This window comes from Neovison vison, chromosome X (assembly GCF_020171115.1).
Source record: "Neovison vison isolate M4711 chromosome X, ASM_NN_V1, whole genome shotgun sequence".
Lineage (NCBI taxonomy): Eukaryota > Metazoa > Chordata > Mammalia > Carnivora > Mustelidae > Neogale > Neogale vison.
In genome coordinates this window covers 57,575,152-57,589,738 of record NC_058105.1, presented here as the reverse complement: position 1 = coordinate 57,589,738, position 14,587 = coordinate 57,575,152, and the positions used below count along the sequence as shown (strand labels likewise).

Below are 14,587 nucleotides of genomic sequence, written 5' to 3'. Positions count from 1 at the left end.
TTAATCAATGCTAGCTTTAAATATTTATAGAGACTGTTTGACTTGAAAGAAAGGGGTTTTTATTAAAAAGGCAAAAAAATTATTATAAATTTTGTAATTATCAGTGAAGGTATGAATTTACAATTTTTAGGTATTGGTGGTCTCTTAAATAAAACTTTTAAAGATCACTTAAGCAATATACTATCGGGAAAATAATGGAGAGATCATGAATGCTACAAACACAGGTCAAATTTAAAAACTATTCTATTCCTAAGGAAGTATATAATAATGGCTTGGAATAAAAGTTCAGGTAAGAGACTCACAACCAGAATCCAAAATGGCTGTATCTTAACCAAGATGGACAAAAAAAATATTCATTGGAAAACTGGAGGTCTAATAAAATAATAATATGATAGTCTAAGTAGACATTTTGCTATTTATATCCATAAGATTTTTTTTTAATTTCTCACTAGGACTGAAGATTACCTAATATGTAAGAATGGCCTACATGAAAGCTTATAAATCATGTCAGGATACTTTATAAATGTTAAGGAAAATCTAACTACTTTCTAAGTACTTTTTTTTTTCCAATTTATTTATTTTCAGAAAAACATTATTCATTATTTTTTCACCACACCCAGTGCTCCATGCAAGCCGTGCCCTCTATAATACCCACCACCTGGTACCCCAACCTCCCACCCCCACGCCACTTCAAACCCCTCAGATTGTTTTTCAGAGTCCATATAAGTACTTTTATTAATGCAGTCAAAGCACATTATATATGGGACAAAAGTCAATGATTACTGGGCAGTCTATCAAAGTCATCTTACAGATAAAGGAACTGGCCCAGAGAAAAGTGACCTACTAACTGTCATTCACGGCAGTGATGGAGTTCCAGGTCTTCTCTCATTCAAGGGCTACCTGACCATGCATGCTTTAGGAGTTACTGGGCAATAATTGTTATGTCTGAGGTCTTTCCATGAAGACAGAAAATGTTAAATAAGTAGCAGTACGTCTGCTATTTAAAATTCAGGAGAGGAGCTTGACTGAGACTTAGCAGAAGGAACCCAGGCTTCTCTCTTCCGTGTAACATAACTAGATAACTATCAAATCATTCTAAATGCATAAGAAATTGACTTGAGGACTGAGAGAACAAACTCCACAACATCCAGAAAGGTGCAGTAAGTGCAGAGATGTGGTTTGGGGGAGACATGGATCATGGGTGCTATGGAGGGATGTGGTTGCACAGAATGGTGAGAGAAAGAAACAAGCACACAGAGAAATTCATGAGGAGAACACTTTCCCAAAGCCACTGGCTGGGAAAATGAGAGGGGATGATTTTTGTTGAATTTTTGCAATCAGCTGGGCTCAAAGACTGAAGTTTAAGAGGACTTCAGATTGGCTGTGGTAAGAACCCTGATGGCAAGGCCCTAATCCTAGAGAGATGACAGATAAACAACCTGAAACCAGAGATCTTACTGAGGATCACCTAAGGCCCAAGGGAAGAGAGTGTTCTCTCTTCTGGAAGCACTTGTGTGAAAGGCGGCATTCACAGGGACACCTCTCCCGGGATGGGGGCAGTGGGTGGTGGGTGGTGGGCAGTGGGAGCTGGATGGGTGGGTAGGCTTGTGTGTGTAGCCTGAAGTCACCATTTCCCTCCACCACCCACCAGCATCTGTATAACTGACCTTCTCAGTCAAACCTGCAGGCCTCCCAACACTGCAAGACCCTCCTCCAAAAGACCAGAACAGGTTCCTGCTGCAAGTTTGGGGTTTTAAAAGTCCGCATGCTTAATGTCCACAAAAGACAAAATATGGAAAGAACCCAGATGTCCACTGACAGATGAATAGAAAAGAACAGGTGGTATATACAGTAGATTACTACTCAGCCATCAAAAAGAATGAAATTTTGCCATTTGCAATGACGTGGATGGAACTAGAGGGTGTTATGCTAAGTGAAATAAGTCAGTCAAAGACAAATACCATATGATTTCACTCATATGTAGAATTTAAGAAACAAAACAGAGGAATAGAGGGGAAGGGAAGGAAAAATAAAATAAGAGGAAATCAGAGAGGAAGACAAACCATAAGAGACTCTTGACTATAGGAAACAAACTGAAGGTTGGTGGGTGGGGAGATGGGGTAACTGCATGATGAGCAATAAGGAGGGCACTTGAGGTAATGAAAACAGGGTGCTATACGCAACTGATGAATCACTAAACTCTACTTCTGAAACTAATAATACACCATATGTTAATTAATTGATTTTAAAAATAAAATAAAATAAAATGAAAGTCTGCATGCTTGGCTGGGAAAGAGCCCAAAGTGCCCTGCACAGCTCCAGGCAAGCAAGCAACCCAGAAACAGTGTGGAAACAGTGATCTGAAAAATGCTTGGGATACATGAGGGGAGATCATTTGCTCTTCTGAAAGTGGTTCCCTGAGAGCAATAAGCACTGAGATCCCACTCTGAGGATAAAGGAGCTGGCTGGCACAATTTCCCTCCCCAGACCAAGATTCTTGAAAATAGGGTACCTAAGTGGCTCAACTGGTAAGCTATGGCTGCCTTCGGCTCAGTTCACAATCCCAGGGTCCTGGGATGGAGCCCCGGATGGTGTTCCCTGCTCAGTGGGAGGCCTGCTTCTCCCTCTCCCACTAACCCTGCTTGTATTCCCTCTCTCACTGTCTTGCTCTCTGTCAAATAAAGAAAATCTTAAAAAAAATGGCACTAAATTCATATCTACCAATAATTACTCTGAATGTAAATGGACCAAATGCTCAAATCAGAAGATACAGGGTGTCAGACTGAATTAACGACTAAGACACATCTATATGCTGCCTACAAGAGACTCATTTTATACCTAAAGGACACAGGCAAACTGAAAGTGAGGGGATGCAGAAATATTTCTCATGCAAATGGAAAAAGAAAGCCAGAGCAGCAATATTTATACCATACAAATAAACTTTAATCCAAAGATTTTAATAAGAGATGAAAGAGGGCACTACATCATAATAAAGGGCACTATCCAATAAGAAGATCTAACAATGGTAAATATTTACACCCCCAGCTGAGCACCCAACTATATAAAACAACTAATGACAAACATAAAGGAACTTACTGATAATAACACAATAATAGTTGGGAACTTCAACAGCCCACTCACAGCAGTGGACAGACCATCTAAGCAGAAAATCAAGAAGGGAACAGTGGCTTTCAATGACACACTGGACCCGATGGACTTAACAGATATATTCAGAACATTTCATCCTAAAACAGGAATTTTTGCATGCACATGGGACATTCTCCAGAACAGTTCACATACCAGGTAACATACCATGCATAATTCTGAAAATAACACTATGAAAATTGAAGTCAACCATAAGAAAACATTTGGAAAGACCACATATACATGGAGGCTAAACAACAGGGTACTAAAGGTTGAATGGGTCAAACAGGAAATCAAAGAAGAGATTAAAAAAAATAGAAACAAATGAAAACATAATGGTCCAAACCCTTGGAGTGCAGCAAAAGGAGTCACAAGAGCGAAATATACAGCAATACAGACCAACCTCAAGAAGCAAGAAAAATCTCAAATAACCCAACCTTACACTTAATGGAGCTAGAAAAAGAACAATAAATGAAGCCTAAATAAAGTCATCAGAAGAAGAGAAGGTACTAAAGATTAGAGCAGAAATAAATAAGGAAACTAAAAAAAAACAAAAACAAAAAAACAAAACCCCAAAAAACCACCCCCCCAACACACAATAGAACAGATAAATGAAACCAGGAGCTGGTTCTTTGAAAAAAAAATTGATAAAACCCAGTCAGACTTATCAAAGAGAAAAGAGAAAGCACCCTAAGAAATAAAATCACAAATGAGAAAGGGAAAGTAGAAACTGACACCACAGAAATATAAATAATTATAAGAGAATATTATGAAAAACTATACAGCCACAAACTGGACACACTGGAAGAAACAGATAAATTGCTAAAAATATATAAACTATAGAAACTGAAAAGAGAAAAAGAGAAAACTTGAGTGGTCCAATAACCAGCAAAGAAACTGAGTCGGTAATCAAAAATCTCCCAATAAACGAAAGTCCAGGGCCAGATGGCTTCCCAGGTGGAATTCTACCAAACACTTAAAAGAGATTTAGTATTTATTCTTCTCAAATCATTCCAGGAACTAGAAATAGAAAGAAAACTTTCAAATTCATTCTATAAGGCTGGCATTACACTGATTCCAATACTAATATTATTCCAATACTTTATCAGTGGACTAAGACTCCACTAATAAAGAAAGCTATCAGCCAATATCCCCGATGAACGTAGATTGAAAAACAATTCTCAACAAAATACTAGCAAATCAAATCCAACAGTACATTAAAAGAATCATTCACTACGATCAAGTAGGATTAATTCCTGTGCTGCAAGGGTAGTTCAATATTTGTTAATCAATCAACATGATACACCACATTTAAAAAAAGGTAAGAATCTTTTCAATAGTTGCACAAGAAGCATTTAATGAATGCTAAAAACCCTCAAAAAAAGTAAGGATGGAGGGAATATACTTCAACATAATAAAGACCATATATGAAAAACCCACAGCTAATACCTTCCTGAATGGGGAAAACAGTTTTTTCTCTATGGTCAGGGACAAGACAGGGATGTCCACTCTCATCACTGTTATTCAAGAGAATACTGGAAGTCTCAGTCTCAGCAGACAGCAAAAAGAAATAAAAGCCATCCAAATAAGCAAGAAGGAAGTCAAATTTTCACTATTTGCAGATGACATGATACTATATACATAGAAAACCCAAAGACTCCACCAAAATATTGCTAGAAATGATACACGAATTCAGTAAAGTCACAGGATAGAAAATCAACAAAAAGAAATCTGTTGCATTTCTATACACCAATTATGAAGCAGCAGAAAGAGAAATCAAGGAATTAATCCAATTTACAATATCACCAAAAACCATAGATATCTAGGAATAAACATAACCAAAGAGGTAAAAGATCTGTACTCTGAAAACTATGCAACATTTATGAGAGCAAATGAAGATAACACAAAGAAATGGAAAAACATTCCATGCTCATGGATTGGAAGAACAAATATAGATGTTAAAATATCTGTATCATCTAAAGCAATCTACACATTTACTGCAGTCCCTATAAAAATACCAAGAGTATTTTTCACAGAGTTACAACAAAGAATCTTCAAATTTGTATTGGTACTACAAAAGACCCCAGATACCTAAATATATGGTCAACTAATCTTCAACAAGGCAGGAGCGAATATCCAATGGAAAAAAGACAGTATCTTTAACAAATGGTACTGGGGAAACTGAATAGCAGTATAAAAAAGAATGAAACTGGACCATTTTCTTACAACATACAGAAAAATAAATTCAAAATGGATTAAAGACCTAATTGTGAGACAGGAAACCACTAAAACCTGGAGAAGAACAGCGGCAGTAACCTCCTTGACACTGGCTACAGCAACTTCTTATTAGATGTCTCCTGAGGCAAGGGAAACAAAAGCAAAAATAAACTACTGAGACTTCCTCAAAATAAAAAGCTTCTGCACAGCAAAGGAGACAATCAAGAAAACTAAAAGGCAACCTTCAGAATGGGAGAAGATATTTGCAAATGACATATCTGAGGAAGGATTAGTATTCAAAATTTTTAAAGAACTTATCAAATTCAACACCCTAAAAAAATAATTCTGTTAAAACATGGGAAGACACAAATAGACATGTTTACAAAGAAGACACACAGATGGCCAAGAGATATAGAAAGATGCTCAACATCACTCACTCATCATTAGGGAAATACAAATCATTTCGTGGGTTGCCTCTTTGTTTTTTTGACTGTTTCCTTTGCTGTGCAGAAGCTTTTGATTTAGGGAAATACAAATCAAAACCACAATGAGGTATTACCTCATACCTGTCAGAATTACTAAAATTAACAATATAGGAAACAAGAGCTGTTGGTGAGGATGTGAAGGGGAACCTTTTTACACTGTTTTTGGAAATGCAAACTGGTGTAGCCACCCTACAAAGTAGTATGTGGGTTCCTCACAAAGTTAAAAATCGAACTACCCTAAGACCCAGCAACTGCACTACTATGTATCTACACAAAGGAAGGAAATTCAAATGGATACATGAACCCTAATGTTTACACTGGAATTATCAAGGACAACCAATTTATGGAAAGAGCCCAAGTGTCCATCAACTAATGAATGAAGAAGATGTGGTACATATATATACCATAGAATGTTACTCAGCCATCAAAAAGAATGAAATCTTGTCATTGGTAATGCCATGGATGGAGCTAGAGACTATTATAAGGGAAATAAGTCCATCAGATAAAGACAAACACCATGGGGTGCCTGGGTGGCTCAGTGGGTTAAAGCCTCTGCCTTCACTCAGATGATGATCCCAGTGTCCTGGGATCAAGCCCCACATCAGGCTCTCTGCTCGGCGGGAAGCCTGCTTCCCCCTCTCTCTCTGCCTGCCTCTCTGCCTACTTGTGATCTCTGTCTGTGAAATAAATAAATAAAATCTTAAAAAAAACACACCATATGATTTCATCCATACATGGAATTTTAGAAACAAGACAAATGAACACAGGTGGGAACAAAAGAGAGACAAACCAAGAAACAGATCAACTATAGAGAACAAACTGATGGTTATTAGAGGGGAGATGGGATGGGTTAAATAGGTGATGGCTATTAAGAAGGCCACTTGTGATGAGCACTGGGTACTGTATGTGATGAATCACAAAATTCTAATCCTGAAACTCATATTGTACTTTATGTTAACTAGATGGAATTTAAATAAAAACTTGGGGAAAATAAAAAGAAAAAACACTTATAGCTTATGAAAATAACAAAAAACAAAAAAAAAAAGAATAAAATTCATATTTGACTCCAACAGATCTGGAAGGATCATCTTCATAAGGGCCTAGAATGAATTAAGATCTAAAGCTCCCAGTCTATCTTACAATACTGGCCAAATCCTGAACTTTACATTACAGATCAGTATTTCTTAATGTCATCTATGGAGAACCTACATCAGATTCATTTGGGGGTGTTCCTCAATACTGCAAGTTCCCTGACTCTAGTCTAACCACATTATCCAAATTCACTCTCTGAGGGTGAGGCACAGAAATCTCCCTCAAAAACAAAAACAAAAACAGAACAAGTTTACCTGGTGATTCTTTAGGCACATTAAAATTTGAAAACTACCAATGTTTAGTCTTTAGATCCTTAGCCCCCAGCTATTTGTTGCAAATGAAATCTGTAGAGGATCATAAAGAAGACTTCCTCTCTTCAGAGTTTATAATAAAAACTACAACAAAGTTAAGGTAAATGTAACCTTTGGATGAACAGATGCTATTACTATACTAATGTATCCATTTTTCAAAAAAGAAACATGAGCCATGTTAAATTATTCATGTCACTAAGTGTTATAAGGAGAACTGGAATTGGGCCCAAAAAAGGGTAAAAGGATGTAAGCAAATAAACACCAAATAAACAATTCACTATCTGGCTTTCCATTATGGGAACACACTCATGCTTCAAAATGAATGTATAAGGAAAATGACTCTAAGAGGCTTAAAAACAGTAATTCCTTCATGAACCTCCATAGAGTTATTCATGACCCCAGTATATGAATATCCTGGGCCCTCAAAGATAGATTTTTCACTATACATTATTATTTTTCACTTATGTGGTACATTTGTATTAAGGTGCTAAAAGTACTTTATAAGTCTTTAAACTGCATGTCTGTATTATCTTATACTAGAGAATTACTTTCTGAGTCAAGTTCACTGCCTGAATATTACATGTTCTAGACCTGAATTTTTCTCCAACTCTAGGTGTTATAATTAGTCTATAAGAAATTATGCCATTTAGATCATTATATGAGTAACTAAATAATAAATCCTAGAAAAATACAATTGACATATAAAAATACAGACATAAATAGATCATGCTTGGCATTTTTTAAAAGAAGGTACATTCTTATTTCAATCCTAAACCAGTCTGCAGGCCTAATATAATTGCCTAAGAATTTATCCTCAGCTAACAGGGTAGCATAGTTTATTATAACAATCTACCTAAAAAATCATTAAAGTGTTTTCTCTTTGGAATGACATGCATTATCAGCAGAGATTAATCTGATGAGTCTTTAGGTAAGCTCCATTTTTAAAAATGCAGTAACAGAGGGCTTTGCTGTCATCTGATAAAAATCAATTACAGGAGGTAAGGCCACAAGGAAAACTAACATCACTCACCACCTACCCCCCGGCAGCTGAAATGACTTGTCTTCCAAGCTCGGATAATCAGGAGCTATAGATATATTGCAGGGAAATTAATTTAGTTTCTATATCCTGAATTCACTTTTTGTTCTGGAGGATCTACATACAAATTACTTTTAATCAAGGTTGATATGATATTAATATGAAGGAGAATTTTTGAAGAATCATTTTTTTTTAAATTGACTTTAGCATTTTTCACATGTGCTTAGGGTGCAACTATAGGAACGTAACTTATATCACCCTTACTTTCTGGATTCTTTGTCCACAACAAGGCACTGTACTGAATGACGAAGACAATAGATTCCACCAAACACTGCACACATCCTAGGAAGAGAATAGGAAAGTGTGAATTAGGATTCTTGAATTGAAAATTAAGGTAGCATTATTTTCTTTGAAATATCTTCTATTTAATAAGTGATCTTACACAAAAAGAACTTTGATAACTTATTATTTTCTTTGTCATGGTATTAAGAATCCCTCACAAGATTAGTAATATTTTGATGCAGCAAGAGGTATCAGAACTAATAATACAATGTGCAAGCCTAGAATTATGATCAAGCCAAAAGTATCCCCAAACGAAGCTCAGCTATTCCCCCCAAACCACCTAAGACACGTAGGCTACAAATAGCCTCAAGAGGTAATGTCTGCAACCCTCAACAGAAACGACCACAGAAGGGTGCCTGGGTGGCATAGTTGGTTAAGCATCAGACTCCTGATTTTGGCTCAGGTCATGATCTCATGGTTTGGGATTGAACCCGGGGTCAGGCTCTGTGCTCAACAGGAAGTCGGCTTGATATTCTCTCTCCTCTCCCTCTGCCCCTCCCCCCACTGATGCACGCGTGCGCTCTCTCTCCCTGTAAAATAAATAAATAAAATAAAACAACTAAACCTAAAAGAAAAAAATGACCACAGAGAAGTCTTAAGAAGGAAACAAGTAGGGAAGATTCCGGGAGACCCCTAGAGATTTTGCTTACCATAGAAGTAAACAAAAACTACATTGGGAACTGAAAACTAGAGCAGTAAACACATGAGTTAATGCTGCGGAAGTTCTAAGGAGTTTGCCTATTTCATGAACCTAAAGGCTTGGGTTTTAATGCTTACATGGGGACAGGAGAGTCCTTAGGATCCAATAAGGCAGGGAACAGAAAATGAGATATTCTCTCATAATGTCTGGATCCTTAAAGGATTACACTTCAGTGAAAAGATGATGGGGGGGGTGTGCAGGGAACACACTTAACTACAAGAGAGAGACAAAACAAAAATTGTTTTATCCAAAGCCCTGGGTAGAGGAATATAACTCTATATTTATAACCAGTGGTCTGTCCTCACAAGGTTGGGAGTTTGAAATTACACTACATGATCCAAGAAACCCTTAACCAATAAAACACCATGAAGGAAAAGTGGCTCTGGGTCAGTAGTCCTCTGGAGACTTGGTGTAAGCAATTGCTAAAACTCTATGGAGTGATATAAGGCCACATGAAAGCGCCACAGATAGAATCCCCTTATGATATGTTTATAATATAAAATCCCTTACGATATGTTTATAATCTAAAATTATACAACACATGAAGAAAAATACCTTACCTTGAGTGAGGATTAACAGACACAACAAATGGGGTGGGGCAGCTGAAGTATGGGCATTTTTGTGGGGACTGTACCCTCTCATTGCACAGTTGGGTTAACCTTTCACATTGTATAATGGAATACCATAAGCAATTTAAATGAACGAACTACATCCCCATCTATCAACATGGAGAAATGGCAAAAACATAAAAATTGAGTGATAATGGCAAATTGGGGAAGAATATATTGAGTGATATTATTTATAGAAAGTTTCAAAACTTCATATGCAAAACACTACTATATATAATTGATGAATACATATATATGTAGGAAAAGTGCAGAAACATTTAAGGGAATTATAAACACCAAATTCAGGATAGTTTTATCTCTGGAAAGAGGAGGAGTAAAAGTTACACTGGAAGTTTCTTAAAAAATATATTGAGAGAAAATATGGCAAAATGTTAAGATTTGACAAAATTCTGAATGGTTACATGGTAACCTTTACATTATTGTGTACTTGTGTTCTTGAAATATTTCATAACCAGATTATAATGAAAAATATAAATGGTAGAGATAAGAACATTCACTAAGTATGGCATAATACTCCTATTATCTTTCTTAATTTTACTCATTTGACTGAATATAACCAAGGTAGTTAGGATAGGGGTTAGGTAATAATTCGCTCTGGTATAGAATGAAACAGAAATTAGTTTTTTTTTTCCATTGAGAAATTTAGAATATAAGAAATGGTACATTAGAGCAAGCAAGCAAAACTTCATGTGCTCAAAACCCTTAGACTGCAAATTTTACCCAGGGCATCTGCTACAAGATATTCTCCCTTCTTGCTAATCTTGTTCACCAGTCACATACCAAGTTATAGAATGACATTTATTAATTGTTCTGGTATACCTGGTACTATATGAGACACTGCACTGGACAGATCCTACAGAGTGTTAGAAAAAAAAATCATCTATTAGACTGTTTAGATATATTTCCCAGGTGGTATTCTAACCCCTGTTGTTGGTAGGGGAGTACCAATATAGTAATATTGATATGACTGAGATTATCAGCCCAACCTTCACCATAAATTTCCTACTGATACTGAAAGAGGCCACATTCACATGAAATATTACTGGCGGACTAAAAATAAATAGGCTAACTCAGGTTAAGGTCCCAAAATGGACAATCAAGTTAAAAATGTGAATCACACAATCAGGATTCTCATTTGCCTGGGGATATCTTTGTTACATGAATAGCAGCATCAGTGTTTCCAACTTCCTTGTAAGCAGCTATAGATGAGCTGTAACCAACTGACCTTTAGAGTTTTTCATTTCAGTCATACTGATCCATGTTTATACACACACACACACACACACACACACACATCAATCCCCTCATCAGGGAAAAAACAATTTTTAAATATTTTCCCACATTCCCAGAAAACCAAGGGGATAAAGTTCAGGATCAGAAGTTGTATACAGTTAAAAAATCATAAAATATTATGCCATCAACTATTATGGTATTATCAAAAGCATGAGAAATCCACTTAAATGCATTTTTTTACAAAGACCTTTCATTATCTATTACACTATCTATGAAATACATTGCTACTTTAGTATATAATATTAAGAATCCCTACATTTGAAAATTAATTGCTATTAAGTTTTAGGGTAAATGAGTCCTCTGAAAAATGAATTTAGGTATATAATGCAATAGAGGCATCTATAACCATTTATTTTAGTAAGCCATCAACAATTTACCTGGTTTTCAACACAATTTAACTAATAGTGGACATATACTACATAGAAGAAACACAAGAAAGTAAAGAATGTTTAGGATTGGTTTGTATGAATGTTATTTTTAACTTCAATGCTTTAATATCATGAAATGCCAAGTACAAAACATTGTATGAGTATATACTGTACTACATGGAGATGGAATAATACATTTGTGTTTTTATCAGAATCTGTATCACCCAGTGCTAGCCACCATACCAAAGGCTTTCCACAGGGATTTTCCTACTCTTCCTATGAGGTTTTAGCATGAATAAAAAAGCTCACAAATCCTTTCAACTACTGCAGATTTATATTTATCTTAATATTCTTGTTCAGCTGCTTTGGAGAACTGCTAAGAAATACAAAATTACCTTATCCAAGAATTTTGGCTAAAGAATTTTGTTATTTCATGTTAGCCAAGATCTCCCTTTTGTTGGCATTGCAAAGACACTATGCACGTCTATGAGGTAAGAAAAAACAATCTCAATAGCCCTCTTACTGTTTAGGAAGGCAAATTACCATTTCTTGAAAAGTACAGATTATAATAGTTATTGGCTAAGCAGTGTTTCATGAAAACCCATTTACTTAACAGCAACAGAAAGTGATAAAACCCCGTATGTACTAAAGAAAACAAGTTTGGAAATATTTAAACTAGTGTTTTACCTATCTCTACACTGGTTTAACCACATCAAGTGGGAGTAGCATCAGCCAATAAAGAAAAGTGTCCAGAATTCAGCTTCCCCAGCAAATCTCAGCTATTTCAGCTAAGACTTTTTTTTTTTTTTAAGATTTTACTTATTATTTGTTTGACCGAGAGAGAGAGATCACAAATAGGCAGAGAGGCAGATGGAGGAGTGGGGGAAAAGCAGGCTCCCTGCTGAGCAGAGAACCTGATGCGGGGCTCAATCCCAGGACCCTAAGATCATGACCTGAGCTGAAGGCAGAGGCTTTAACCCACTGAGCCACCCAGGCACTCCTCAGCTAAGACTTTTTTTAATGACAAACCAAAAAAATGATGAAAGTAGCATTTACTTTTTGGAAATAAAAAAATGAAAATATGGCTAATTTCATAAAATATTTGAAACTAATTTTGTTTTTATAAAATGGTAATTATCTTTTTTTAAATTTTAATTATTGTTCTTGCGATTAAGAAATTCAGTCAAAGTCATGTCAACCTAAAGACTGACAAAGGGATAAGCTTTGGGGTATTTAAAATAACGTGTTTGGAAAACTGAACCACATTTTTTTATTGTGTTATGTTAGTCACCATACAACCACATTTTTAATTGCCAGCATTATGCTTTGGTCTTGGCAGAATCATCTTTGTTTCTTCTTTTTACATCCCAATTATAAACTTTGGCTATACTGACTTCTGTGGTAGTAAACTGATCTCGAAGAAAGTCAAGGTCTTCCTCAAGAAAATCAAGATTCTTTATGGCAGTCGATAAATTCTTGTCCAACAACGCCTGAGCCTCATCATTACCATATTCAAGCATTACATTAGCCCCCAACCATAGACACGCTTTACCAGTAGGAAGAACTAAAGTTTTGCAAGACAGGTTATCTGTAAGTATCTGGTCTCCAGTGAACTGCTGGACTCTTTTTTCTTCTGCATCTATTTTAGAATTCCTAAAGTGTGCTTAATTTCAGAAATCTAACCCTTTAGCCTCCTTTTCTTTGGAGCAAGGTTGAGTTCATAAACATACTTCTGGTACTGTTCATCCAGCCTCTTTAGTACTGTATTTGCAGTCTCATTCCTTTGCTGTTTCATGAAGAATCTACATCTTCCACAAACACAGCCTCAGGAATCCCTAGATAGAGCTGCTGTCCATTCCCTTTGGCCATTTCTCCCAAGCCACAACTGTCCTTTGTGGCCATTATCTTGGGGAAGTGAGTGCACCAATTGTGTGGATGTTATAAAGGAAGAAGTCCAATGACCAGACACTGTCAGAATTCAACAAATTTCCTCTTAGTTTTAAACGAGAACAGGTTGTATTTTGTGCTCTTGGAAAGGATTACTTGATATCTACCATAAATTTACGCAACTGCAAAAGTGTACATCTGCATATGTATATATGTTTTTCATGCTCCCTCTCACTGGCTTTTTTTTTTCCCATTCCAGTCATGCCCTTAGGGAAAATATGTGTTGCTCACAATGGTGGCATTTTTTTTCTCTCACATCTGTGTTTTTCTCACATAGCTTATGCCCAAGTGACAAAAGCCAGTGGTTTTGTCATCAGCTAGATCCTAAGAACTGACCTTTACTGCCCATCTACTTGCCCTCACCAACCTTTATCCCACATTATTCCTTAAGCTCTTCCTGCCAGCTTGTCTCATAACTCAGGCAAACAGAAACCAAAACTACCCTTCAAGCCACAGCCACTGCCCTGAAAAGACATCCAGCCAGTCCAGACCAGTTTTAGTGCAAACCCTGACCCTGACTTGCACCTGCACAGACAGACCAAGGACTGACATCTAGAATGACTGACAGTACCTTTATCTCATTATAATACTAAAATATCTTCCCAGAGAGGAGCAGAAGCCTCATTTACATAACATACAATGTGTGTATAGGTATGTTTCCCTAAGGAGCAACCTATGCTTGCCTCTACAGAGGACGACAAGTCTTCCCTATCTAAATATTCATCTGAACCCTAAAATAAAAGGAACCCATTCACCCTTGCTCGAGGAGTCATGACTTTAGAAGTTATTCCCCACCATCTCCTTACTTGCTGCAAATAGTTTCTTTTGTGTGACCACTCACCTGTTGTCGTTTCTATCTGTGACTCACCAAGGAGAGAACTCATGTTCAGTTAGCTTGAAAAAAAGTGCCAAGTAAAATGAGATTGATGAAAAACAATTTTGGTTGAGAGAGGGATATTTGGTGGCAATGAGTTACTGAGTAAACATAGGTAAGAAGCAGAATAGCAAGCAGTATTTGAGAGC

General features: G+C 36.5%; 1 protein-coding gene and 1 pseudogene across 1 annotated transcript in view; both read right to left on the bottom strand.

The window, feature by feature from the left end:
* The window catches only part of CHM (CHM Rab escort protein), a 236,081-nt gene that overhangs the window by 78,551 nt on the left and 142,943 nt on the right, over positions 1 to 14,587 (bottom strand). The window contains exon 9 of the mRNA XM_044234493.1: positions 8,550 to 8,627. Within this exon, the coding sequence (XP_044090428.1) occupies positions 8,550 to 8,627 (78 nt within the window). The remainder of the gene's footprint in view (positions 1 to 8,549; positions 8,628 to 14,587) is intronic.
* LOC122896367 lies at positions 12,937 to 13,522 on the bottom strand (annotated as a pseudogene).